General features: G+C 38.7%; 1 protein-coding gene across 2 annotated transcripts in view; it reads left to right on the top strand.

Moving 5' to 3' along the window:
- Nucleotides 1-15,643, top strand: part of CEMIP2 (cell migration inducing hyaluronidase 2) — a 52,386-nt gene extending 36,743 nt beyond the window's left edge. For both annotated transcript variants that reach the window (XM_074931909.1, XM_074931911.1), the window contains 13 exons: nucleotides 263-351; nucleotides 2,292-2,423; nucleotides 2,916-2,951; nucleotides 3,642-3,797; nucleotides 5,890-6,067; nucleotides 6,543-6,758; nucleotides 7,451-7,659; nucleotides 8,190-8,375; nucleotides 9,529-9,748; nucleotides 10,361-10,459; nucleotides 11,621-11,769; nucleotides 12,518-12,624; nucleotides 13,375-15,643. In XM_074931909.1, coding sequence (XP_074788010.1) covers nucleotides 263-351; nucleotides 2,292-2,423; nucleotides 2,916-2,951; nucleotides 3,642-3,797; nucleotides 5,890-6,067; nucleotides 6,543-6,758; nucleotides 7,451-7,659; nucleotides 8,190-8,375; nucleotides 9,529-9,748; nucleotides 10,361-10,459; nucleotides 11,621-11,769; nucleotides 12,518-12,624; nucleotides 13,375-13,571 — 1,974 coding nt within the window. In that variant the 3' untranslated portion in view covers nucleotides 13,572-15,643. The remainder of the gene's footprint in view (nucleotides 1-262; nucleotides 352-2,291; nucleotides 2,424-2,915; nucleotides 2,952-3,641; nucleotides 3,798-5,889; nucleotides 6,068-6,542; nucleotides 6,759-7,450; nucleotides 7,660-8,189; nucleotides 8,376-9,528; nucleotides 9,749-10,360; nucleotides 10,460-11,620; nucleotides 11,770-12,517; nucleotides 12,625-13,374) is intronic.
- The last annotated feature ends 11,075 nt before the right edge of the window (nucleotides 15,644-26,718 follow it).

Below are 26,718 nucleotides of genomic sequence, written 5' to 3'. Positions count from 1 at the left end.
TGTAAAAGAAATCTGAAGTGAACTTTAATGATTTTTCCATCACCTTTTTTTTTAATCCCAGGCAATTCTTTTCCTCTGCCCAAATTAGCATAGACAGATGCTGTTTTTCCCTTGTATATTATTTCAGTTAAGGCCAAACTGAAAGATCTGAGAGTTTCTAATACATGTATTAAATGCAATGTAAAGCTTAAATTTTAGATTTTTTTAGAAATGTTTACTCTAGTTTTGTATAATATGAATTTTCTTTCCTTACTTGTTTCAGGCTGGTTTGTTCATTGATAAGGGTGTTAAAACAACTAATGCTAGTGTTGATGATCCCAGAGAATATCTTTGTTTGGACAACAATGCAAGGTAAATGATATTGTCTTTAAAGTGTGTGAAAAATGGCAAAGTTTTGAGATTGGTCTCACATTCATGTGAGGAAAAAGATTTTTAAAACAATGTAATTATTAATAAATAATAAACAACAAGTTTATATATAGATGTATTTCCCTCATTTGTTTATTTGGTTTGGGGACAACAAAGCATGGTGTGCCTTAAAAGAATTGGCTGTTTCTTCTGAGTCCTTGCTCAAGATAGTTTTCAGCCTCTTAGAGGACATCATTTTAAACGTTCTTTACTGTCATGCTTAAAATATTTTCTAGAATTGCTTCTAAAAGTAAAGTCTTACTTTAAAATCTGCTCTCTGATTTATGACTCAGTTTTAAATAATTGGTAGGAAAAGGCTTAATAGGGCCAAGTAATAAATCCTCTTGCCTTTCCTGCTGCTGAATGCTTTCTGCCATACCTTCTAGACTTGGAGATCATAGCTCAGTGGTACAGTTTTACTGAAGGCTATTTGCAGAGATAGTACAATCAACCACAGTTTCTTTAGTTTACTAAGTGAGAAAAAATAATTATGCGTCTAGGAAGGTTTCAGGTTATAGTGTGCCTGGTTAGTCTTGTCCTGAACTTCAAACAAAATAGCCTGGGATAGTGGTCACATGACGATATTGGATAACTGTATCCATCATCATTTTATTGTGACAACTAAGCATTAAGACTGAAAATATAATTCATAAGATTATCTTTATTTCAGATTGACCTGTGTTTAGGATGAGGATAGTTAAGTGATAGTTGCAGATGCAGAGAGGAAAGTTCCTAATTTTTGTAATACTCAGTACTTTGTGATTTGGAAATTAACTCACTAGTTCACAGTTTTCACAGAAAATCTATATAACCCTGGTGGATTACCTCAGTCATAACATGTAGTCAAGAGGAACATATGAGGGCAAAATGCTCTCTGAGAACCTGTAGTGTGTTGATAGGGCATCAACAGAGGATGGGAGAAACTCAGTGCATGAGGTGGGGCTCATGTTTAACATCAGCCAATGAAGTAATGAGACACTCTGTAACTACATGAGACCACTAACCATTGTACATGAAACCAAACTGGGCGGGTTTAAATGTTAATTGAGGAATCTGAGACTGTCAAAACCAAACATTCATCAGTTCTCCCCTTCCTCCCCTGAGGGGGGGGCACTGCATATCCCAATCAGACTACAAGGTGATCAGGATAAGGGGTATAGATACCTTTCCCTGCTCAGAATGTATTTTCATATTTTTTAATGTATTACTTTTTCTCTGGGATCTTGGGGATAATCAAGTGAAAGCTTCCACTAGTCTTTAATTGGGCTCTTTCTTCCTGCTGTATAAGACAGATTTCAGCCATAACTTAATGTGCAAGACCATCTTGGTAGCAATGTGGAGTGTCTAGGTTGGAATAGAAAAATATCTCAGGTGTGCTCAAAGAAAAGGCACTCCTCAACATCAGAAGAGTTTGAAAGATTTGAAGGAGTAGTTAGACAAACCTCTAACATTTTTTTTTTTTTTTGTATAGTGCATGTCATCTCTGTCTGTTCTTCCAAGGAGCTTTAATTCCATTCACCAAACATTGGCACTTAATGCTGCAATACAAGTGGGGAGGGCAAAAAGAAAAAGCAAGGTGATAAAAGGAGGTGACATGCAGATAAAGAAACTCAGGGAGATTGATCAAAACCCTGAAGAGTTACTGGAAAAGAGAGGGTTTATGTTCCTGCTTCATTATACCCTGAAGTCACTTGTCTAGAAATAGGGAGCTATAAGTGCATCTGGTTTTGGCTTCTGTCATTCCAAACATGAAGCAGAGTAGATTTTGCCCATCAGACGAGCATGAGTGTTTATCTTTTAGGCTCTCTCAGCCCAACACACATGACACATGTAAAACGACCAGTATTCTTGTATTGAGTGTTTGGTTTTTTCATCTGTCCCAGGTTTCGACCTCATCAAGATGCAGACCCTGAAAAACCCCGAGTTGCTGCCCTGATTGACAGATTAATATCTTTCAAAAACAATGATCATGGGGCCTGGGTCAGGGGAGGGGATATCCTCATTCAAAACTCTGGGTAAGTATTCAGAAGCAAACAGCTGCATGTTGTTGAGAAGTTTCCCCTGAAGCTTTGTTTATGAAAGCACATTACAACAGGGTTATAGGAGAAGATTGATGCTTAACTCAGGGAACTCCTTAGTATTTTGAACTGCTTTCATACCATCTCAATACTTTAAATGAAAGAAGTTTATATGTGATTAGATGAGAACCTGCATTAAACGGCAAAAAGAAACTTAACGTAATAAAATGAAGTCTAAAAGTTGATAGAGACAGTAAATTTGTACTGAGGTATCTGTGTTTTCCCTGAAGTTCCCATGTTCCTGCTTAAAATACATAGATGAGTTGATTTTTTTTTTTTAATAGCAACATTTTTTAGAAGGGTTATTAAATGTATGGTGGTTCTAAATTCCATTAATAGAAAAATTCAGTGCATAGCAGGATGTGCTCTTACGGTAGCTTATTTAGGATAATCCAGAAAATGTGACTGAAGCTTTGAACTTTCTTTTAGGTTTGCAGACAATGGAATAGGTTTGACGTTTGCTAGGTGAGTGTTTTGTGTTAACTTCTATTTTTTTCTTGCATAGAAGCTTAGAAAATATACATCCATCTATTAAAATTAATAGGTATACTTTCATAAGGCTATAGCTTCATTTTAGGGCCTGGTTCTATTTCCAGTGGTTCAGATGATGTTATAAATGCTTTAAAGACAGAGCTGCCAAACCTTGCACTTTTAATTCAACCTGTGATTGGTTTACATCACAATTTTCTGCCTTTTCACTAGAAGGGTTATGTTTATCCAGCTATTTCAGGTATTGTATAATTCCTTAGGCAGTTTTGATTTTCTCCTGAACAGTTGAAAGTGAGTACAGAAAAGAAAGGGGATGAGCAGTTTGAGGGGGCAGAGGCCCTTTCTAATAAAAAAGAATCAAGTAACTTAGCCAAAATTGCTGCCATTTAGGTTATGACAAACTGGTTCTAGGATCGCAAAAGTGAGCTGAAAGAGTGCTGCACTATAAAGGGAGATAAAAAATTTAATGCTCAGCTCTCTGCTGGTGTTTCAAACAGCCTGTAATACTGTTAATGATTCAGTTTATTGTTCTGTGTATTGTAAATGTAGTCTAGACTGTTCTGCTTCAGTAGGACCGTTACAGAAGTAAAAATAGCATTATGGCTTAGTGTGTTCACCTACTGAAGAGTCTTGGCTAAAACTTTATCTCTGACATTGCTTTGATAGTGATGGGAGCTTTCCAAATGATGAAGGTGCCAGCCAGGAGGTATCTGAATCACTGTTCATAGGTGAGAGCAAGAATTATGGGTTTCCAGGTGGCCAAAATAAATATGCGGGAACTGGAGGAATAGACAGCAAGGCACGCACTCTGCCTAGAAATCGGTAAGTGTGTTATGAGTGAAGGAAGTAGAAATGATAGAAGAAATATTCTCTGTATCAGATGTAAACACCCTCTTGCTGGAGCTGTGAGAGACTAGGACTCTATTGAAGGTGACACTCTTCTACTTTTTAACACTTAGTGTGCAGGTGTGTCACTTCTTGCTGAGTCAGTTTTCTTCTGATGCTGCCATAGGCTGCTTTTCCATAGTGATTTAAGTTACCCTACTTTAATGAAACATTAGTTTTAAAAAAGACTTGATCCTGGAAGAGAGAAAGAAAAAGCTTTCAGGCAAAAGGATTTCAACAGTCAGTTTAGGACTACAGACTACAGTCTGACAATCTGTGACTATGATCCTTTTCTCTTTTCTCTGGCTTGCTGTGATGCTTTTTTAAGATAGTAGCAAGTCCTACCCTTGCTACAGAATAGGAGAGAAGGGTGGGGTAGGTCTAGGCTGCCCTGGTTTTTTGCTGCTTAGCCACTCAGAGGGAGGTTAATGAGACTGATATATGAGGTATTCAGTCTAGTTGAGCAGAATTACATAATAGCTGAAGTTGGAAGGGCTCTCTGGAGGTCGTTAACTCCCCTGCTCAAGAAGGGCCACATGGAGCTGGTTGTCCATGACCATGTTCAGGCAGCTTTAGAATATCTCTGAGGGTGGAGATTCCACAACCTCTGCCAGTGCTGCATCACCTTCACAGTGAAAACGTTCCTCCTTATGTTCAGGAGGAACTTCCTGGTTTTCAACTTGTGCCCATTGCCTCTGATCCTGTCATTGGGCATCACTGGGAAGAGCCTGGCTCCGTCGTTGTCTTTGCACCTTCCCTTCAGAGATTCTTATACATTGATGTGATTCCCACCTGAGCCTTCTCTGCTCAAGGCTGAACAGTTTGAGGTCTCCCAGTGTTTCCCCCTATGGCAAATGCTTCAGTCACTTACTTATCTTTGTGGCCCTTTGTTGGATTCTCTCCAGTAGCAACAAGTCTGTCTTGCACTGGGGACAAGCACTCTAGATGTGGCTTCACCAGTTCTGAATAGATGGGAAGGATCACCTCTTTCAATGTTTGCAACACCTCAGTGCAGCCCAGGATACCATTTGCCTCTTTGTACTAAGGGCATATTGTTGGCTTATGGTCAACTTGGCTTCCACCAAGACTCATCGTTTTCACTGGTACATAGGGTTGTTCTTCCCTAGATGCAGGACTTTACACTTCCCCATATTGAATATCATGAGGTTCCCATCTGCCCATTTATCCAGCCTGCCTATGTGGATGGCGGCACAGCCCTCTGGTGTATCCTTGCAGTTTTGTGCCCTCTGCAAACTTGCTGAGACTATACTCAACCTCATCATCCAGATCATTAATGAAGATGTTGAACAAGATTAGACCCGGTATTGACCCCTGGGGTGCACCACTAGTTACTAGCCTCCAAATAGACTTCATGCCACCACCCTCTGGGCCCAACCATTCAGCTAGGTTTCAGTCCACCTCACTGTCCTCTCATCCAGCCCAAAAGCCTTGAAGTTAAAGTGGACCATGTCCACTGCTTTCCCCTCAGCTACCACACCAGTCATTTCATCACAGTTTATCATGTTGGTCTGCATGACTGCTTCTTGGCAAATCCATACTGTTTATTCCTGATGACTTTCTTGTCCTTCATGTGCCCTGAAATGGTTTCCAGGATTAGCTGCTCCATCACCTTCTTAGGCACCAAGCTGAGGCTTGCCAGCCTGCAGTTCCCTGGGTGTTAGAAGTGACACTTACTTTCCTCCACTCTACAGGTACTTCTCCCAGTTGCCATAATAAATCAAAGAGCAGGTGGTATTATCCTCCTGCTGTTACTTCCTAATATGGGAAAGGGGCACATTTGCAAATGGACAGTGACAGCTCTTCTAACAGGAAAATCCAAAAGTGTGTGGGATTTTTCTCTCACTAGATAAGTGCAGAAACAAGATATCCTTTGCTGAGGTCTAAGGTGCGAATCATTCTTTTAATACTGCTTTGTTGATTCCTCTGCGAGGAAATGCATTTATGACACAGATTCAGGATTACCATGGGATTTGTTACAGGATGCTATAAATATTGCTTGCATTAACAGGACATTTCCAATCAGAGGCTTTCAAATTTATGATGGACCTATTCACCTTACCAAGTGCACATTCAAAAACTTTGTGCCAACTCCAGACAGATTTACCAGTGCAGTTGGATTTTTAATGAAAAATCCATGGCAGATGACACCAAAAAACAACATTTCTCTTGTGAAGTTTGGTCCAAACGTAAGTTTATTACAAGTTTTCTTTTATACTTGCAAATGTCTTTATTTTCTTCTTGCTGTATTTAAAATAAACATCCAAAGGCCCTAGGTCATCTTTTCCATATGGTTTTTCCCTTGGTTGGAAATCACCCAAGGTTTACCCTTTGTCTCCCAAGCAAAACAATACCAAGAGAGATGCAGGATATGTTGCAATAATGAACTTTTTCATGGCTAATGGTGAAGCTGAAAGGAGATCTTTGTAAGGTTTGGTATATTCTTAGTAATGAATTTTCAGTTGCAAATGCTAACACTGTTCAGAAGCAAGAGCTGACCTGACCCTATTACTAAAAATTAAAATGTCTGTTTTGCAAGATTCCACTGTCCTTGCTGTAAGGTATTGAATCAATTTTGTCAGATTCCTGTGTGTCTGGAGTTGTGCAAGTGTTAGCCTGTGCTTTATCTGGGAAAAAAAAAAATAAAATAATTATTTTTGCCAGGTTTCTTTGAAAGCTTTCTTTGGGAAACCTGGTCCCTGGTTTGAAGAAGGAGATCTGGATGGTGACAAGAACTCAGTATTCCATGATCTTGATGGTTCAGTGACTGACTACAAGGATACCTATGTGGGCAGAATGGACAATTACTTGATTCAACACCCCAAATGCATAAATATTACAGATTGGAGTGGAGTGGTTTGCAGTGGGACCTATGCACAGGCTAGTACTCTTGGAGCTTTCTGTTTGGGGCAAATCTACAATATGAACAATTTTTGGGGCCAGAGGGCATGTAAGAACTACAAAGTTACCTATCTTTGGATTTAAAAATTCTTTAACCTTTTAAAAATGCTTCTATGCATATGACACTTTTCATCCAGATGTGTATATTTTGTTCAGCATGTAAACTGGGAGTCCAGTATTAGATGTTGCGTGGTAAAACCAAATGGGTATGCATAACAGGTGTTCTGTGTTGCAGCCCTATCTGCTGAAACATTTTTGTACTGGAGGTGTTTTCTTCCACTGGAGTGCTGTCTGTCTTTTACAGAGTGGGTTTTAAGGGGGCTTTTTTTTTTTTTTTTTTTTTTAAATGTGGATGTTAAATACCACCTTCCGAATACAAATCTCACATAGGTTTGATTCCTGTTCTATATGAGTTTGGCCAAGTACCATAGCTAATTATATATACTTTTTTTTTGCCCCCTTCCTCCCCATTTTTGTCTGTAAACCAGGCAAAATCTACAACAGCTTTTCAAATAGAGCTGCTCCTCAGGAGATATTTGTGTATTGCATAACTCAGAACATGGAATTGCAGTGTTTTGACTAAAAATGTACTGATTATTCTTCACTATTTCAGTTCCTTTTGCACAGTGTCCAGATCCTTCCTCTTTCTTTTCATCCTCCTCTATATGTAGGTTTATGTCCAAACCTGGAATGGGCAGAATCTTTCCATGACTATAGTACGAGATGAGTACCCAGCCAATCCCATGGTTCTTCGAGGTATTAATCAAAGAGCTGTCTTTCAACAATACCAGCCAGTAGTGATGCTCCAAAAGGGCTACACAATACATTGGAATGGAAAAGCTCCAAATGTCACCTATCTTTATCTCATTAACTTCAACAGGTATGTTTACTTCCTTTCATGTCATTGGTCCATAAGTCAATACTGAAGTAAAGTCTTGCAGAATTAGCATGCATGAGAGTTTGCAACCATCAGTAAGACTGGATCTTGGATTGGTTTTTTTTCATAATTACAAATACTAAAGTATAAAAAGCAAGAGATTAAGCAATAGATCTGCACCTGAAGTTAAACTTTTGTCCAGTACAGCATCTTTAAGGACAATCCTTTGGAGAAGAACATGTGCAGATAGTGAAGTTGAGCAGAAATGGGGTTGAATAGTTTAGCATACTTAATTTTGTGGTCAGATAAGCTTATGAAATATCTGAAGTATGAAATCAAATATATCTTGAGAGTATCAAAGTTACTATAATGTTTAATGAAACACCTTGTGTAGAAAGGGAAAGAAAGATCTGCTGGTTGAGGGTTTGGGAGCTTTTCGTGTTCCTGTTACTTGTTTTTTGCTTGATCTGTTTGCTGCCTGTTGTCATCTAAACTGTTCCTATGGTGAATCATACATTTTATTTTGTTTTCAGGAATGACTGGATTCGTGTTGGTCTTTGTTATCAACCAAATACAGATTTTGTTATAGTATTGGAAACCTTTCAAAGGCGATCATCTGCTCTGTCAAGCAAGGTAGAGCGCTACATGCCTGTATCTTCAATGATGGAGCTTGAAAAGAATCGATCAGACAAGAAGTTTTACTTTGACAACAGTACTGGGTAACTCCTTGTAACTTGACCCTATTGGAAGACGATGTTTAACCTTAAAATGTCCAGTGTGATAATGTTAAAAGCAACTGATTGAGATACCTACATAAGAGGAAAGCTGTTGCAAAGGAGCCCAAAGCCTGTTTGAAAGAAGACTTTATGTGACTTTGAATGTCCAAAATGCAGTGGTTGTCACTGAAGTACTTTTCCAAGAGCACCACAGTTGCCACAGATATTTCCTACCCCCATTCCTGGGGAAAGCGTGGTATCTGGTGTGCTGCAGAGCAGTGTCTTTCAGAAATTTCGAGGAAAATTGTGCCTTCTCTGACAAGTCTAGAAACTTCCAATAAGTTTTTTGTTCCCAGAACGTTTTAAGAATGTATTTCTGAAAATCCTGATCAGTTGTCAGCCTTCTTGAAAGTATTTAAAAGTCCTAGTCTCTCTTTCAGAAGCACTTTTGACAGAAGCCACTGAGATCCGTCTGAGAGGTTTAAGATATGGTCAACTTTGAGTAAAATAAGTCCTACATATATCACTTGTGTGTTTTACAAAAGTTGATCTTTAATTGTAATTCGTTCTGTTACTTTTTTTGTTCCCTTATTTGTCTGTCTGTAGTAAATATGTAGATGACTGTAACTTTTGAAAAGACGTTTAAGTTTCTTTTATCTAAGAGCTATAGTGATAACAGTTAAATATACAGTAGAAGAATTACTAGTCTCTGTGTACTGTGAACATTAATGACCACTATCCCCTAAATTGCCTTTCCAGACATTTGCAACTGTACAATTACATTGTCCAGTGCTGGTGGGCGAAGTTGGATATCCAGTTACTGCTGGGTGTCTGCAAAGATCTATGATTAAAGAGAACATCTATGCTCTGCAGTTTGTTTTTTGTTTCCTGCAAGCCGTTGCTTTGAGTGGCTGTTCTTTCAAACAATATGCATTCATAATGATGTCTCCTTTAATTGTTGGGAATTTCAGATAAATCAGTAGACTTCCTAACTCTAGTAAACTGTAAATATTTTGTAAAAGTTTGAACAATGGTGCAGAAGTGAGTACTGTTGTTTCCCTCCTTCTGAAAATCATGAAATATGGCTGTTCAGTTTTACTATAAATGCCCATCTTTCCAGCAATTGATCTAGATTCTTTTTCCCCCTTTTGTGTAGATTACTGTTTTTATTTCTTCAAGCCAAATATAATCGGGATGGTCACAGTTATTGCTCATCTCAGGGATGTGAAAGGGTCAAGATTGTGACCAAAGATTCAGCAAAAGGGATCAGTAATTGCATGGCAAAAGCTTACCCAAAGTACTACCAAGGACCAACCGTCATAAAACAGATGCCTGTAAAAGCTACTGTACCATGTACAAAATGCGGCACAACTCAGGTAAAATAAAACAAGCAAAAACTTCCACAAACTGTATAGTTGGTGTTGCTGTCTACATGGTTTAAGGCAGAATTTCAGTCTTTCAGCACAGAATACAGCACCTACCAGTTAGCAATGGTCACCTCTTGCTAGCGATGGTCTCCTGTATGCTAGAAGGCAGAGAGGCCCTTATATATAGCACAAAGATTTTAGTTTTTGTTCTTTGGAAAATACTCCTTCACCTCTTACTTTGAGTGCGGTGGAGAAAGGACATAGGCAGATCTGATGTCTTGTGCTACAGTACTGCCTGTACTCCATGTAGGATAGCTTTGCTGCAGAGATGTAAATGCTGTTGGACAATCTCTCTCTTTTTTGTACCTTTGCTTATTAACATGAACTTGAAATTGCATTATCCATTTCAGCTATACAAGCTGAGAAGAGTACTGAAAGGAATAAAATGGGTTATACTATACATCATGATATTTATTAGCATTACTAGTACCATAAATAATTCCACTGACAAAGGGATGCATTTGCTTTGGAGAACAGGCGGTCTGTTATAAATTGCCTGTCATGATAAAGTGTTGAAGACACACGCATATCTGTACTTAATGTGTTTTCTTTACTATCCAGATGGTATTCACCAGCGATCCTCACAAAAACTACCTCCTTGTGCAAATTAATTCATCTGGTAAAAAAGAGTTAAGCAGAGGTCAACAAGCATTTATTTCTGTAAGTATTCCTTATGGTTTTGTTCTAACTACATTTCTTTTTAGAAGTTTGGATTGCAGCAGTTGTACAGCTCTACATACTGCTGACCTCACTTTTCACTGGAATGAAGAATGTTGCTTCATATTTTAAAAATCAAACAATCAAAAAGCTGATGTAACCTCAGAAAACTCCATTTTTTATTTGAATCATTTCCTGCTGGAGAGGAAATTGTAAAGGAGAGTTTAGAATCTTCAAATTCATGTTGAAATCTGGACGGATATGTTTACTGATGGCCACTTTTGAAAAAAATAAACCCAACCAAAAATGAAACCACTTGTTAGTTATATCCATGTTGTTGAAATTGGTTTTGTGCTAACAAATAAGTGAGTTAATGGGATGGGTCATTCAAGCCATTAAGCTTTGCTAAACTCCTTCAAAATGGCAATTTACTAAAGAATACAGAGATTTCCTTGTTTTTCTGATTTATTCTGGTGTGGTCCTGATACATCTAGTGGTATGGTACTGTATAAATAGTAGTTTAACTTTTCTATTTGGATGCTGAAGGAGACTTGCATATGATGCTGAAATAGCGTTTGCAGATATCCTCACACCACAAAGCTTAAAGTCTGTATGTGGTTTATATTCTGCAATGTCAGTGTGTTAACTTGGTTGAAATAATAAAACTCTTCAATTACTTAGACAGACAAATGGCACGTGAGCAGCATAACCTTAGCAGCTGCAAACTTCTACAGGAATGTGTGTGCCGTATCCAAAGCAGTAAGAGTGCTCCATGGGAAGAAACTGGGCTGGAACTGATCTGCTGCACAGACAGATTAACTGTGCTATTGCCAAGAAGTCCCAGGTGGTCCAATATCTGAACTTTAGCTTCCTGAAGCAGGCACAACAATTAAGGCAGGTAGTAAGTCACCTGAAATGTATGATCTCTCTGTAGAAGCCAGTGACTGAAGGCTCCAGTTCAATCTCAGAATTCCCACTGAAAGCCTCCCCTCAAGGGGGAAGATTAAGAGATGCTAGGGAGAAACAAGTATTTGTAAGGGAATTAGTACACCACTTTGACTAAACTAGGTGAAGATTTACACCGAGTACAGTAGAATCACTTTTGGATTTATATTAACTTTAAGAAAGAAAGAAGTTATTCTGTCTTTTTCTTCTCCCATTCAGGTCAATGACACTATGTTTTCCTTCAAGGATAATGGTATACTTATTGTTGTAATTAATGCCTGCACTGGCACAGTGTCAGAAAGCAAATTATTTTCTGGAGTAGACATTAAAAGTGTAGATGGATATTTAAAATCTGGAATTCCACAGAGGTATGTGTGCTGACCACTTATTTTCAGTATGTCCTGTAAACTGCTCTGCTCTGCTCTCTAACAAGGGTGTAAATAACAATGTCTATACAGGAGCACAGAAAGGGAGCAAAATATGTATCTATGTTGGGAGGAAAGGAGAAACATAGGAGTATTTTAACAATCAGTTCAGCCTTATTTGAGAAAACAATGCTACTCATATTATGAAGACATACAATTTTCCAGTGTTGCCTTTTACCTCAAGAAGAGTTGGTTGGTTTTTTTTTTTTAGCTAAACATCATGTACTAACACTCCTTTGCTTAAAACAAGAATAATTTTGTGTTCATAAGGTCACTTAAGGACACTGATAAGAACTATGTGACAAGATATTATACTGTACTCTCCCTGTCTAGGGAGAAAACTGCTTATCATTAAAGAAAGAGGAAAAGTTTGTGTCAGAAAAATCAAAATTTTTCTAATTTTGGATCATTGTCTAAACTTGATTTTTTGGATACAAAATATTAAACTATATTTAAATAACGCTTTGCAATGATTTTGAAATTTAAAAGTTTAAAAAAAAATAATTCTAGTTGGGTGCTTTTCTAGGTACTGCTTTCAGAGAGGGTTGACTCTTTCCATGACATGAAATGACATGGCATGAATGCTCTCAAGCAAGTGGACTATGAGGCCAGCTAGCTGCAGAAACGTGTAGCAGAATATTAAGAAAACTTTGTGTTTATAACAGCTGCTGTCTCCATACCGTTTCTGCAGGTCCATAGTTCTACTGAGCACAAGAGGTGATGTAGCAATTCCTAATAATTTATCAGAAGCCTTAATGTCCCTTGGGACAGCCAAACCACCTTATCTTCAGAGCAACGGTTGGTGGAAATTTTGCACATTTCTTTGACACCGCCTTGGTCTGTGTGTTTATATTGGCATTGTGGGTTTCTTATGGGGTGTGTGAAAGGATGCAGCTGGCAGAGGATGGTTGCCAGTTTGCACTGGTGTGGGCTGCTGTGTGTCAGCCCTTGTTGAGCAGCGGGGTGGGCAGCCCTTCAGCAGATGAGGCAGAAGACCCTTCCCATTGCCCTGAAGGGCATTGTATGAAGCTTGTTGCAAGCAAAGAACTGCAGTTCTTTGTGCCCGTGGATTACAGAAAAATAGCCCCTGGCTTTTTTCCCAAAGTCTGTATTTTGTGTCTCACCCAGTGAATCTACTTTTAAACTATTTCCTGTGCCAGACTAGTATTTCCTGTTCTAACAAAATTTGAAAGTAGAGATGAGAAGCTGTTGGTATTTTGAGAGATGATCACTTTATAGGCCACATGGGGTAGCTCTTGTCTGTTCAGGGCCCTGGCACAAGTCCTGTCTAAGAAAGCAGACTTTATAACTGTCCCGATAGCTGTGTTTTCAAATTGAGATTTCAGATTATTTAATACTGAATATTGGAAATGGAAATTGCAAATCAGTATTTCCTTGTGAGGTGCACATGAAGCTGAGAGTGAATTAAAGTCTTGAATAATCTGGGGGGAGAATTTCAGAGGAGTGTACTGTTCCCTTCCCAGGGGGTCCTGTGTGTATTTAGATGGGCTTGGCTGGTTTGGTAACACTGTGCTGTTTTTGTCACAGGAAGCCTGGCCTTTCTGGGCTTCAGAGGAAACTTTAAGCCATCCTGGATTAAGCTGTTTACTGGTCCTGCTGGGCATGGGCTCGTTCAGATAGAAAAGTATATCCCTTTACAACTGGAAGAATATGGCTGTGCCAGAGCAATCAAAAGCCGACGGAAAGACCTTGAGCTTCTGAAGAAGGCTACACAATCTCATTAAAGACTAAGATGTACATAAAAGCTGGGGAAAAAAATGTGAACTAACTTATTTTTTAATTTATGGCATTTTAAACTATATTGTTATCCAAGTAAATCATGTTATTGTCTGACAGATGTTTGCCAGCATTGACTGCTTGAATGCCAATCTGTGCACCTTCTAGTTGTACAAAATATTAAAAAATTATTAGTATTTGTATAAACAGGTTTCAGAGATTTTTCAGATGTTTGTATTTACTGTAAACAAGTTTCTTCTGTTTAATACTCCTTTTGTATATAAAAGGGTGTTCATAAAGCCTTAAATTTTTGATAGCAGGCATTGGAGTGCATCTTGGATTACTTGAAAGGTTAACGTTGAAGTCTCCATAAACAGCTTGAATTGGTTGTTATAACTTATGCATTTTCCCTCAGCTGTTAAGGTGTTTTCCTGAGGGTTTATTTATCAGTCAACTCAGTTACTTCTCAATCTGCTTTCCAAGGTGTTAAAAAACAGTTTCTCATACGTATGCAGCTGACTCAAGGGCTTTTAACTGCAGTAAAAATTTTGCTTTGCTTTATGAAAGATGGAGGGGGGGGATTCAAAGATCCAGCCTGGGGCTGGGTGAGGATTGTGTAACATGCAACGTAGTTTAACAAGGCTATGTGTACCAGCATGGTGTACAGAGCAGAAAATTACTACCATTCTTTGGGGTCACTGTTTACTAGTTACTCCTAAATATACAGGTATATGTAGGAATTATGTAGGAGTTGCTTCAGTAAACAGTCTGGATCTTAGGGCTGCAGTCTTGCATACAGCTTGACTTCAACTTTTTCTTTTAAAGCTTTTAGCCAGAAGGGCAAAGCTGAGATATTGTTATTCTCAATTTGTTATGAAACTAAGCTTCTAATCTTGCATCAATATTTCTTTTGGATTTTGGGGGGTTTTTTTAGGCTATCCCAGGTCTAACTTTAAAGTGAACGGAAAGTGCTCTCAGTTCATTCTTGCATGTTACATCTTTTAACTTCAATTCTTTTACTGTACTTATGTTGCTAATTCCTAATGATTTTATATTAGGTCCATTTGATTTCTTTTGGTTTTGTTGCAATTATTTGACCCTTTCTGCAGATAGTATGAAAAGCATTTAGAAGAACTGAGACACAGCTGCCCTTTTTCAGGATCCGAGTCTTTGAAATTAAATTTCAGAGACTGTTAAGATTCATTTCATAATAGGGAACAATAGGCCATAGAGCTGAAATGTTACCATAGTTCTGAAAAAACTGACATAGTTCTTTCTTCTTGTATATGTTCTCATTCATTCTAGCTGGTACAATGTATCTACCATTCAGAGATGCTTTGTGCTTTGAACTAAAAAAGGAGTGGCTGTTGCAAATGAACTATATGCCTGTCTTCTCCAAATAAGTTGAAAAGCTGTGGGGATTTTTATTTTTGTGCTTTAAAGGAGAAGAGGCACAGTAGCAGACCTATTATTTTGTTCAGTTAAAATATGCTACCTCAGTGCTACAATTAAACTGCCTGGTCTAGTGTAGTTTCCTAAGTGAAAGGGGAGAGGAAAGGAGCACAACACAAGAGATGAAGTTAACAAATAGATGACTGATGTTATTTTTATTGTAAAACCAAGCCAAATGGATGATTGTGCATTTTGCAGTTGTTTTGATGCACAGTGCTCTTACAATGTTAATAAAAAAAAAAATTTTGTTGGGGGAGATGTGGTAAATCTTTAAGACTAGCTATAAAGTTTGGTGTTACTAATGAAGGGCAATGTGATTTAAATGCTCTGAGTGCAGTAGTGATAGTGTTTGGGGATTAAAATGGTTTTAAGACTTCCACTGTTCTGTGGGTCATGCTCAGCAGAGAAATACTGATGAGGTAGTGACCTTCAGATTTGTGAAGCTGGCCATTATTTATGAGATTCTGCTGTTCTAAGCCATCTTGTAAAAATTGTACTTGGAAGTGTTGAGGGTATTCTGATGTAGGGGTTACTGATGGACAATTTGAACTGAAGTAGAAGTGTTGTCTTTTGTGTAAATTTAAACACTTGATAAATAGCATAAATAAATTTTTACATCTGACAAGACAATAAAATTTTGGGTCTCTTCTGTTCTTGTATCAAGTCATTTTTGTAATGTGTGTTGTGTGAGTACTAGAAACTCTTGTTTCAGACACCAACAGACCTATGTAGTTTATGGAGTGTATTCTACTCTTCATTCAGAGACAGTTTGGGAATATTGGGAAAGGAGATTGTAATGGTGACTGTTATGGGCCTGTCTCTGAAGTCTGGCATCTTAAAGTCTGTCTGAGCTGCTGATTGTAAAGTCACTTCTGCATGGTGGGGACCAGGGCAGTACTCTTATCTACTCGGAGCTATCTTATCTGTGTCTAACTACCTGTAGGGGAGTAAAGAAGATGGAGCCAGGCTATTCTTGATGGTGCCCAGCAGCAAAGACAAGAGGCAGAGGGCACATATTGAAATGCAGGCAATTCCACATAAACAGAAGAAAAACACTGAGCCAGTGATCAAGGACTGGAACCGATTGTCAGAGAGGCTGTGGAGTCGTCCTGTGTGGAGGAGCAGCTGTAGCTGACCCTGCTGTGAGACACATAGGATCCTGGGCCATTTCCAGAGGTGGCTGCCAGCCTGGGTGCAGTTAAAATTACAAATGTGCCTAGCCTCTCATTTTCAAGAATACCAGCCGCCACGGCCTACAAAGGCTGAGCCACACACTCAGTGAGGTCTTAAAAATGAGGCATCTCTGCCCCAACCCCAGTCCAAAAGGCATTGTAATTGCCTCTTTGTGGTCAGGCTTTGTATACCAATAGATTGATTTCCCTTCCTTACTCAAATGGTGTCATTCTGCAGTTAAGAAATTAAAAACTCACCAGCCTAGGGAAAGGAGGGCAAGTTTAAAGTTCTAATGTAGTGTGTTAGAGCTTTTTAAGGCACATCTGGGCTCACATTCTTTCTCCATGGGTTGTTTTTGCATTTGTTTTGTAATTTTTATAATGTTTTTAAAACTACAGCAAAGAGACAACAAAAAAGTAAACTACTTGGACCAGGGGTCAGATTAAATGTACTATTAATGTTACCAGTGGTGGCCAAAGACACCACTGAAAATCCACTGTATGAGGGGCTGGAGACCCATCCCTAAAGAGCCAAGATGATGGTGAGGACATGCTTTAGGAAAAAATTGACTTAATTATGCATACAGTTGGACTGCAGTGCCAGCTGAGGCCCCAGATAGCTTCTGACCCAGGACATGAAAGCAAGTTTTTCTATTCGGGGCAAGTCCTGTGATTTCCTCTGTTTACCCTCAACTCCTTTTCATACTCTGTAGGAAGGATGTACATCTGAGGACAGTCAGTCAGCTCTCACTGAAAAGCCCTGTCTACCGGGTTTGATGATAGCTGTATCATATGGTACAGTGGTCAACAAAGTTCAAAGGGTATGTCACAGCTGTATTTGTTTAAAGTGATCCTGGTGTCATGGTAGTGTCCAAATGGCTATGAAGCACGAAGAAAAGCAGTAGCTTCTGAACTTTAAAATTTAATTTATGGGAGCTTTTCCTAGTAATTACTTTTCTACCTCTTCCGGTCATACTTGTTCTAGCACTTATAGCTATGTTCTGTCCTTTCCTAGAGTTCATGAGCACATTTTTCTCATGCCTTCTTTTTTTCCTGTGTCTTGTGCTAGTTAAAATTATAAAACAATACTCAGTATTGAAGTATATAAGGCCACCTTTGGCTTGAGGACTTGAGAGAATTTATGAGATTTTTATGGCCTGGAAGTACTGCAATTTTGCATATTAAATTGTATTAACAATTGTAACTTGCTAAAAAAAAAAATACTTGTCTGGTCACTGACTTGCATGACTGAATTATGGGACTGGCAAGACATAGAAATCCCCCTCTCCTTTTTTATATGATGAAACTGAAAAATAAATAGTTTTTGGATACAATAAGAGCAATTTTGGGAGAGATCAATCTGGGGATCTCCTGAGATCAGCCTAGCCTTTTCTGATACATCACCTTGTGCATGCTCTTGCATCCTTCCCTCAACCCATACTGAGAAAATAGTTGTGCTTTTCTTGAATGGTTTGGGGTTGTCATGTCTGGTGTACTAGTGAGAAATAAGCTTGGTCAGATCACAGATTAATTTCAAAGTAAACAGTCTGTATAAACTTTGTCTTTAAAGGCCAACATTTTACTTTTCTGATTTCTATTGTATTTAAAAGTACAAAGCAGACTTAATTGCCATGCCTGTGAGGCAAATTCTTTGTTTCGTCTTTGTCCAAGTTGAATGGGGTGACAGCTGAATATCCTGATTTATAATTTTTTTCTGAGGAAATGTTCTTAGGGCATGTGATGGCCTGTCTTTATATATGATTTATTCTAAACAGAACACAAAGTGATATTTCAGGACTATTTTTTTGTGTCTTTATAAGTAATAATGCTGTACTACAACTGCTATAAACAGTTATACTGCTAGAAACAGTTAAACTGCTCTAAACTATCTCCTGTGCAGCATTTCCAGTGACATTTTCAACAGATACACTAGGGTCAGTTCAGGGTGTGTTTTGTGTAATTGGTAGCTTTTAGGGATGGATCTCAGATGATGACATGTTGTCTTTTTAATATCTGTGAGGTTCTTCAGCAGAAGATGGTTTTCTCCATCTGTAGGGTGTGAACTATGATCTAATAGTTTTCTTCCATCTCTGGTGCAAATGACTGGTGCATGTTCTCAGTTAATAGCACACCACACCACAGATATCTGCAGTCTCATATTTTCTATTTCTGAGAAATGATTCTGTGATGAGCATCACTCAGTAGTATATATTGGATATTTCTGCTTTTTAATATTTTTTTTAATAGTGTAATATCTGTAGTGTAATAGTGTAATGTCCATATCACAGCATGTTCTGGGTTACATTTTTCTTTTTAATATTCCTATATTGATACCATATTTTTCTGTTCTTTACAACAGTGAAATGCAAAGTATTAGAAGATACGAGTATGTATACTCACATGAATCATAGCAGCATGCACAGTTGCCATTGAGTTCCTTCTCCTAGCTAGCAGACAAATGTCAAATACAAGCTCATGTCAGGCTTTAATAGTTGGATATGGAAGAAAACAAATGAAGGTTTAAGAAAAATTTGTTTGCAGTCTCTTTTCCCTATAAGCCATACACAGTTTTCTTCTTTTGCTTTGTAGGGTTGGGTTTCTGCTCATCACTTCCTTCTCAGTCCATAAGGGCTGGGATGCTGTTCTGGGTAAGTATTTTGTTCCCATAGAATTTTCTGTTTCTGATATCCCCAGTGTTTTGCTGCTTGTTGATTTTTCTGAGTAATTGTCCATCCTTCTTCTCCATTATTTCCAAAGCATCTTGAGAAGTGGGTTGAATCTCTCCTGTTTTGCCACCCTTTTAGTCTACTCAGCCTGACTTGAGTTTCAAAATATAATCTGTCAGTTTTAACAGTTCCGTTCCCCAAAATATACTTTTTTCCATTAAATTATCTTGTCCCCGTGATTCATACTGTAGCAACACGTTCAAGATTAGATAGATGCATGAAAATACCTTTTGCAAATAAGCATCAGGTGTAGGGACACTGCCTGTATCAAACTGAAGGAATTAACAGCACAGAACTTGTGTAAAAATGTTGATCTCCATTGCCTATTTTTGTGTGCAGTGTTGCTTGCTAGGGATCAAACAGGCCCTCTATAATCTGGGAGCCAGGGTGGGTTTGAATTCTTCCATAGCTATCCTGTTAAATGAACTAGACCAAACACTTTACACTCCAGAGGATAGAATTAGAATGAGTACCAATATGAAGCTTAGCAATGTTGATACCCAGTCTTTATAGGAATAATTGGCTGGTTTTTTTTCTTATGATACTTCAGTTTCATTACTTTCACACTTAAATCATTGTGCGTTATTCTCTCTCTCCGCTCCCCACTCCAGGTAGTCCTCTACACAAACTCCATGACATTATTGTTAATAGTGACATACAAGCCAGTTTCTAAAATGAAGTTAATAAACTAAGTTCACACTAACAAACATGCCTCACAGTTACTGATTATACAAGTACTAAACCAGGGTCTTAAGTGAACTGCAGTTTAGAGATTTATATGTGTTTAATACGTAGATGTGTAAATAACTGTATCAATTTATTTCTTAAAGTAGATCCTAAAATTACAAAAATATTTTTGTGTGCAAACAGTTCCCCTATTTGCATCTGAAAGCCTGGTGTTCAGGATCTATGAAAGGGTAAATGACATTGCAAATTGCCTGGAATCTACACTGAAGTGTTAAGGAAGGTTGTTGCTGGAGGGCCCCAGGACACCTCATGGAGATTAATAAGGAAGCAGATGCTCTGTTAGGAGCACAGTGTGATGTAAATTTTAGTCAAAATCATGTTTTCTCTCTCACATACATACACTAAAACCAGTATGTGAACCAACATCTATAGTTAACCAAATTCTGATCAAGCACAAAAGAGTCAAACACTCTGTGTCTTGATTGTAAGCATTAAGAATTTTCAGAAATTATGCAAAAGTGATGAAGTTGAACAGAGTTTGTCTGTTTCAGACTAGCTGTAGCCATTTGCTAGAATACACCTGCGATCTGAAAGCAGAGAATACGTTTCTCATTCAGCAGGGACACAACAATACATAGGTGTAGGCAAATCTCTTGATCTCCAAAGGCAGTCAAAGCCCTTGACATCTTTGTAATTTTTGTTGTCATCCCATAAGTGCTTAACCCGTGAATAATCAACTCCATGAGCTTAAGGTCATAGGAACAAGTGTTTGAATGTTAAGTATGGTTTTTTTGATCATGATTGCAGAAGTGTTTAGCAATTTGTACCTAAAGGGAGTGTTGCATTCTGCTTTTCTTGCTTTAGCTTCTACTTCTGGCAAACCAAGTTCTTACACTGGATCTGTGAAGCTCCTTCTTACACAATTAACAAAACCAACTACATGTAGAAGAGCCATCAGTGAGACATTTGAGACAGAAAAAAACCAACAAAACTCTTTCCCAAAGAGGGAGAGTGGTTAGGGAGAAGTGTGAGTTTTGTGAGTGTTCACTGACTCTTTTGCAGATTGTTAGCATCTTCCCTAATGTTGATAAATTTGTAGTAATATGGCTTATTTTTCATGTGAGACAGATACATCTTTTTTGAAAGATGGGAAGCCAACTATAATGGTACGAAAAAAATGCAGTCCACATGTACATACATAATTCATTAGTAGTGGGGTACCCAGATCTTCAGGACTGGTTTTGCAATCCAAGGCACTAATTTTATTTTTATATCTATATCTATATCTAGATATAGATATAGATATGTATATATATAGTTTAATTTCCAGGCGAGTGGTCAAGGCTCATCCATTCTTTCACTGTGTGTGTAGAGCCTGTCCCAGAGAAAATGTGGAGGAATCACAGAATACCCAGAAAGAGAGCTGATTCATCACAGAAGTGGATGAGTTTAGAAAAGAAATGTCTGGTATGATTATTTTGTTTCAGATAAAGTATGTCACAAACAGGAATGGATTTCTGTGCAGGAAACAGCTCTTCTGTAAAAGAGGCCAGGGAACAGAGTGTATTAGTCCAAGGCAGTGGCAGAGCAAAAAAAACAAAGTACAGCAGCTACTGATTTCCTTCCTCTGTCATGCCACAGCATAACTTATTGCAGAGCTGCGGAGAAGTAATTATGCCAGCTTTCAAGACAGTTGTCACCTCTGATCCAGATAGAGTGTAATGATTGCTCTCATCCTTACAGATACTTAGATCAAAAGGTAACAGCTATGGAAAAACAAATGCAGGCAGCTGAATAAATTTGCTATCAAAATACATTTTTCTGAGATATTTCCAGAAAAAAGGGAAGTTCTCTTATGAAGGAAATTGTTCAAGAAAAGATTAGTATGAGGCAATAGAGTGGTTTGACTGAAGGAAGTTACATTTTTGTATCTCCAGTTTGTTAATGCTCCTAAAGCAAGAAGCACTATGATGTGCAAAACCAAAACTTACCCCTACCGATCTTACAAGTGCTGCCAACAGATGCAGAAGAATCCCTCCCATGCATATTGTAGTCTTGCACTCAAGGGAAACAAACACAAGATCCCACAAGAGAAGCAGAGTTTTCTGGCCAGAGCCAGCAGCCAGTGAGAGAAAGGATGTAGCTGAGTGGCACAGAAGTAAAAGAGAACCTGTAGCCAAGTATTTCTGAAGTGAAACACTTTGGAGTGAGACTTCTTGAAAAACAACTTTTCTTGAGCCTTTTTAGGAGCATTAACAACTACAGGATATGTCAGAGCCTGGGAGACTTGTGCTTATTTTTGCAAAAGGTGTTTTTGGGGTGTCTTAGCTACAGTCTGTAACAGTGAGCTGATAAGAGCCAGTCTGGGAGGAGCAGTCACTCAATGGGATGTTTGCAGCTCCACGATGCTTGCACCCAGAAGAGGCAGTGCCAAATAGCAGGAATCTTGTATTGCTTTACTACTTGGCGCCTGTCCAGCAGATATTGCATCCTCTTAACCAGATGGCCCTGCCAGGCAAAGCAACAAATAAAGGCTTGCCATCACATTAACTGATTAAAGTGAAGCTGCTATAATAAAAAGGGGGTCACTTTAATTAATGGGTTAATGTGGGACTCTAAATTGAAATCTCGATGGAGGGAATTAGAATAACCTCTGGGTGAACTAGGTTGGAGCTATCTGTCAAGCATCGCATAAAGAAAGGTAAAACTTGTGTTGTTGTGAGCACAGATGAAAGAGTATCTTGGGTGGGACCGCTGGGGAAATGAAGGAAGGATTAAAAGAGACAACACAAATTACTGAACAACAGATTTTTCCAGCCTCTTAGCTCCCACTCCATCTTGAGCATTAAATTCCAGATGTTTCTCACTGAAAATCTCCAACAGATGCCCATCTTCAAACAAAACCCCATGAGTAGGCTGTTGAGTAAAATCTGAGGCTGTCTCTCAGCATGACTGAGGGTTGTGATTTCATCAAGAAGCAAAGATGTTCTCAGAGAGCTCTGCCATAGCTCTCTCTCATTTTACATTGTAATTAAAAACACAACAAAATCTCAGAAACTGTTGCCTCTTGAATAAAAATACAGCAACAGTACATTGTAGACTAGGAGAAATTGTACTTGGTTGGGAGGTAGGAGTCTAGTTCTCTTCGCTAGGTAATTTTTTTTCTTTTTAAGCTATGCTTCTGTCAAAGTAATAGCTATTTGTCTGTGGACTCTAAAGAGCAAATCTGCATGCGATAAAGATAGCTTCAGTCTTTCAGTATCTAATGGAAAGGTTCAGATAGAGGCAGAGGACAGCAACTGCATTGGGATGTTTGGTGCCAGCTGATAATTGCAATAGCAGCCTGCTCCAAAAATGCTGTAGCAGACCCCACAGAGTTATTCCCAATCCAGCGCCTACATATTTCCTTTAAATACTGTGCAGGGGCTCAGGCCCCATGCATTTCCTGGCACAGCATATCAGAATGCTCATTTCCTTCTCTGTCATCTGAGTCCTTTCTTCCTTGCCTGTTCCAGAGTTCTTCCTCCTGGATCAGTTTTTCTCCAGATGTCAAATGTCTAAAGCTCATCAGCTGACATTAGTTCGGCCTTAAATATCCATTAGATGTTCTTCTCTCTCATGTTCTTAGACACTGTGGTCTTCCACACCCATTAAGAAAAAAGGTAGTCAGCAAAGTTACACTTATTATTAACCCCTCCTCTTCCAATGGAAGGGTGAGGTTAAACACTAACTCTGTGTAGATATAATCTAAAGAACATTGATATAAATCAAGTTTTCAGACTTTCTACTGCCTATTTTGAAAGACTGCCACCAGTGTACCATTTCTTTCCTCTATCTATGTAGGGGAAAGACATTTCCACTAGCATTTATGTCTGCACCAGTAAAGACAGCAACACTTTTTCAGTTTTTTATTGTGAGCCATGCAGTTTATCGTGAGATAGCAGTTTGAAGTTGAATCAAAATGGTTCCCAGGTACATTACTGTGAAGGGAAAGCCTAAGGTCCCAAATAACATTTCAAAACGATTTTTATCATTTATATGTTGAATAGGAATTATGTTATTTTTATGTCAGTTTGAGGGTTTTTTTAACATTCTTTATTTTTTCATGTAGGGCTTTATATTTCAGTAGAGGGCACTGTGACCTTACTTAGAACTCAGTCTGTTAATTAGGCCACTTGAGCAAGGAAAAAAATTACACCTTGTTTCCTTAGCATCAATCCTTAAATCACACGGTTATATATGCAGGATTTACTTATTCTCCATTTTAATCACTGCTTCATCATCATGGCTAAAAGACTGGAAGGAAGTGAGAAAAAACACTTTGCAGAATTAATATTTTTTTTAAAAATCTCCTTACATTTCTGCAGGGAAAAAATAGCTAGATAAAGGCTTGGACTTTTTTACTCTAGGAAAAACCCTATACCCCTTGTGTAGACACTTTAACAAAGACTTTGCAGCAGCTGCTATACCAGAGGACAACAAAAAACCCCTTTCAGAACTTCCAGAACTCACTGATGTGTGCAAGTCACTGAAGCACATCCTTCTGTCCTCTGCATTATTACCCACAACATACAGAAGCAACAAAGCCATCTCTTTTGCAGTTAAATCTGGGGGAGGCCAGTACAGACCATGAGATTGGCATCCCTGCTTTCCCGCAGGAGCCAATCCTATGCTGCAAGCCTCAGCCAGCCTCTGCCTTCCTATGGGCTCCCATCTTGCGTTTCAGCACCAGCGCATTGGCTTCTGAGGCTTGTTTTGAGTCTCGACTACTGACCAAGCAGGTAGGTGTTAGGAAGCTGCTGAAATAAGGAAGAAGTAAGGAAAAAAAAAGATGAAGAGGGTCTCTGCCACCTGTCTCTCTACCAGACTGGGACATCAGCATTATGCCAGCTTGTTCTGCTGTGGAGCATTTAATTCTGAGTGTCTTGCAGCTACAACGGGGAGGTGCAGTTACGAGCAGCAGATGTAGCATGAGATGGTGCCCTGTGGTGCAGTGAGGCCACTAGCATCACCCACTGCAAGCCAGCAGTGTGCTCTTGCTCTAACCAAAGTATACCAACCACTGCGTCGCTGGCATTCCAGATCTGGCTGCGAGGCAGTCCCCGCTTTCTCAGATGGTGTGAGCTGAACAACTCCTGTGTGAATAGGAAGCAACAGTGTTGCTGCTGGCTGCACTTTTAGTGATTCAATTTATTCAGCTGCTACATAGAAAATGCTGGTAAAAGGGTAATAATAGATAGAGGTCTTTTATGTGAGGCAGTTTAGATAGCTGATAATATTCCTTGAAAGATAAATCAGTCATTCTTTCAGGTGTGTATGTATTTGTGTGTATTTGTAGCTATTAACAATGAAAAGATGATAAAGAGACTAATGTAAGACAGTAACCCCATCCTTTAAATTTTCTGCATTGAGTGGATTATATCCAAAACTTTCAGCTGCTTGCTATTTTATCCAAAGGTGGTATCTGCATTTGTCACAGATCATACGTAACTTGGCAGGAGGTACAACAGTTGCTTTGAGCTCCCCAGCTAGGAAAGTTCATTTAAGATATCTCCATTTGGTTTTGATGGTAGCATTTGTATGAGGAAAAACAATTTGTTTTCTAAGAATGACCCTCTTCTTTCCTTTCCTCTCTGGGATTAAGCATGCTGTTTTTGCAAAGCAGAAATATGAGCCCCAGTAATTTGTGCTTCAGACTGCAGGATTATAATCCTGGGTACTAAGTAGTGCTGTGATGCTAGACACCTATTATTTTCTGTGACCCATGACCTGCTCCATGTAGTTGACCAGGTGGTGTTGGTTGACCCATTTATACACTGCTTGTACCAAAAGACCTCTGGGAATGTGAAGGTCCTTACAAGCACCTAATGCCAATGATGGAAACAAGTAATACAAAAGGGGGACTTTCCTGAGGGCAACATAGTACAGTCCTGCTGTACTGGAGTCAAATATCCTTCGACTTATTTCTTGACCCATGGACATGCAACATACCTGTATTTTTTGCAGCCAAAATTTTGTGGCAAAATTGCTCACCACCTTGTTGACAGGCTGTCTTACTAGAAACTGTCAGCAGTATACTTCTGAGACACTATTTATTCACAACGTATTAAATAACAGATCTACCTGCACGCAAAAGCCATATGTCACACAACAATGACATCTAGCTAATTATTGTCCCTATTCCACCCACTGCACCCACAGGAAGAGTTGCAGCAGTTCATTTTCTCTGATCTTTTCTATGTCTTTGACTTTGGGGTAAACATGACAGCTGAAGCTAACAGGGATGATCTGTGACAATGTGAGAACAATGTCTTGGTTTTTACTTCTGTGTTTCATTTGATGTGTTACCCTTTCTGCTTTCAGAAGATTGACAGGTTTCGCTGTCTGCTTCCATTTGCCTGGTATAGTCCCCCAGTACCCCCAGATCACACTACCCTAACACTGGTTCATAATTCAAGTTCAAAAGCCTCTCAGTTGTGTCATCTTGTGAGTCTGTAGGTAATGCTGATTCCGAAGAAAGCAGTCTCACCTCTGTACACTACGCACTTACAATATAGCTGCCACTTAATCTTTTCATTGTTTTTTGTCTTGTGAAATATACAAAGAAATCCTACCTACTTAACCACCTTTTACTTGCCACCTTCACAACTGTATAAAATGGGAGGCATGGAAAATAAGGTTAGATATTGAACTTTTAAAGAAAATTTTATCGTAAGGAGAAGGAGGAAAAGAGACATACTCTGAACCTGTACTGTCTTGAAAAGGAACAGATGATGACCACGGTGATGACCACAGTTTTGAGAACAAACCATGACTTGCATAAACGCTCCCCTTCATGTGTAGATGAAATTTATGTAGCCAAGTTGACATATATATCTATGGATTTCTCTCAAAAACAAAGAAAAATTCAACTGAGTTCTAATAATTTGTAGCAAATCCATTGCAACAGAAATGAGTTAAAACTTGAGTCTGCCAGTGTGAAAAGCATTTTGGTCATGTAAGATCATCACCTTGCATTTCTTGTGGATTAAACTGCAAATTGTACCCATGAAAGCACAGACTTGTACTGTCAGGCTTCAGCAGACAGCAGAAAAAACTGACTTTGGTGCAATGACATT

The sequence above is a fragment of the Athene noctua genome, chromosome Z (genome assembly GCF_965140245.1).
Source record: "Athene noctua chromosome Z, bAthNoc1.hap1.1, whole genome shotgun sequence".
Lineage (NCBI taxonomy): Eukaryota > Metazoa > Chordata > Aves > Strigiformes > Strigidae > Athene > Athene noctua.
This window is presented reverse-complemented; position numbering and strand designations above follow the sequence as displayed.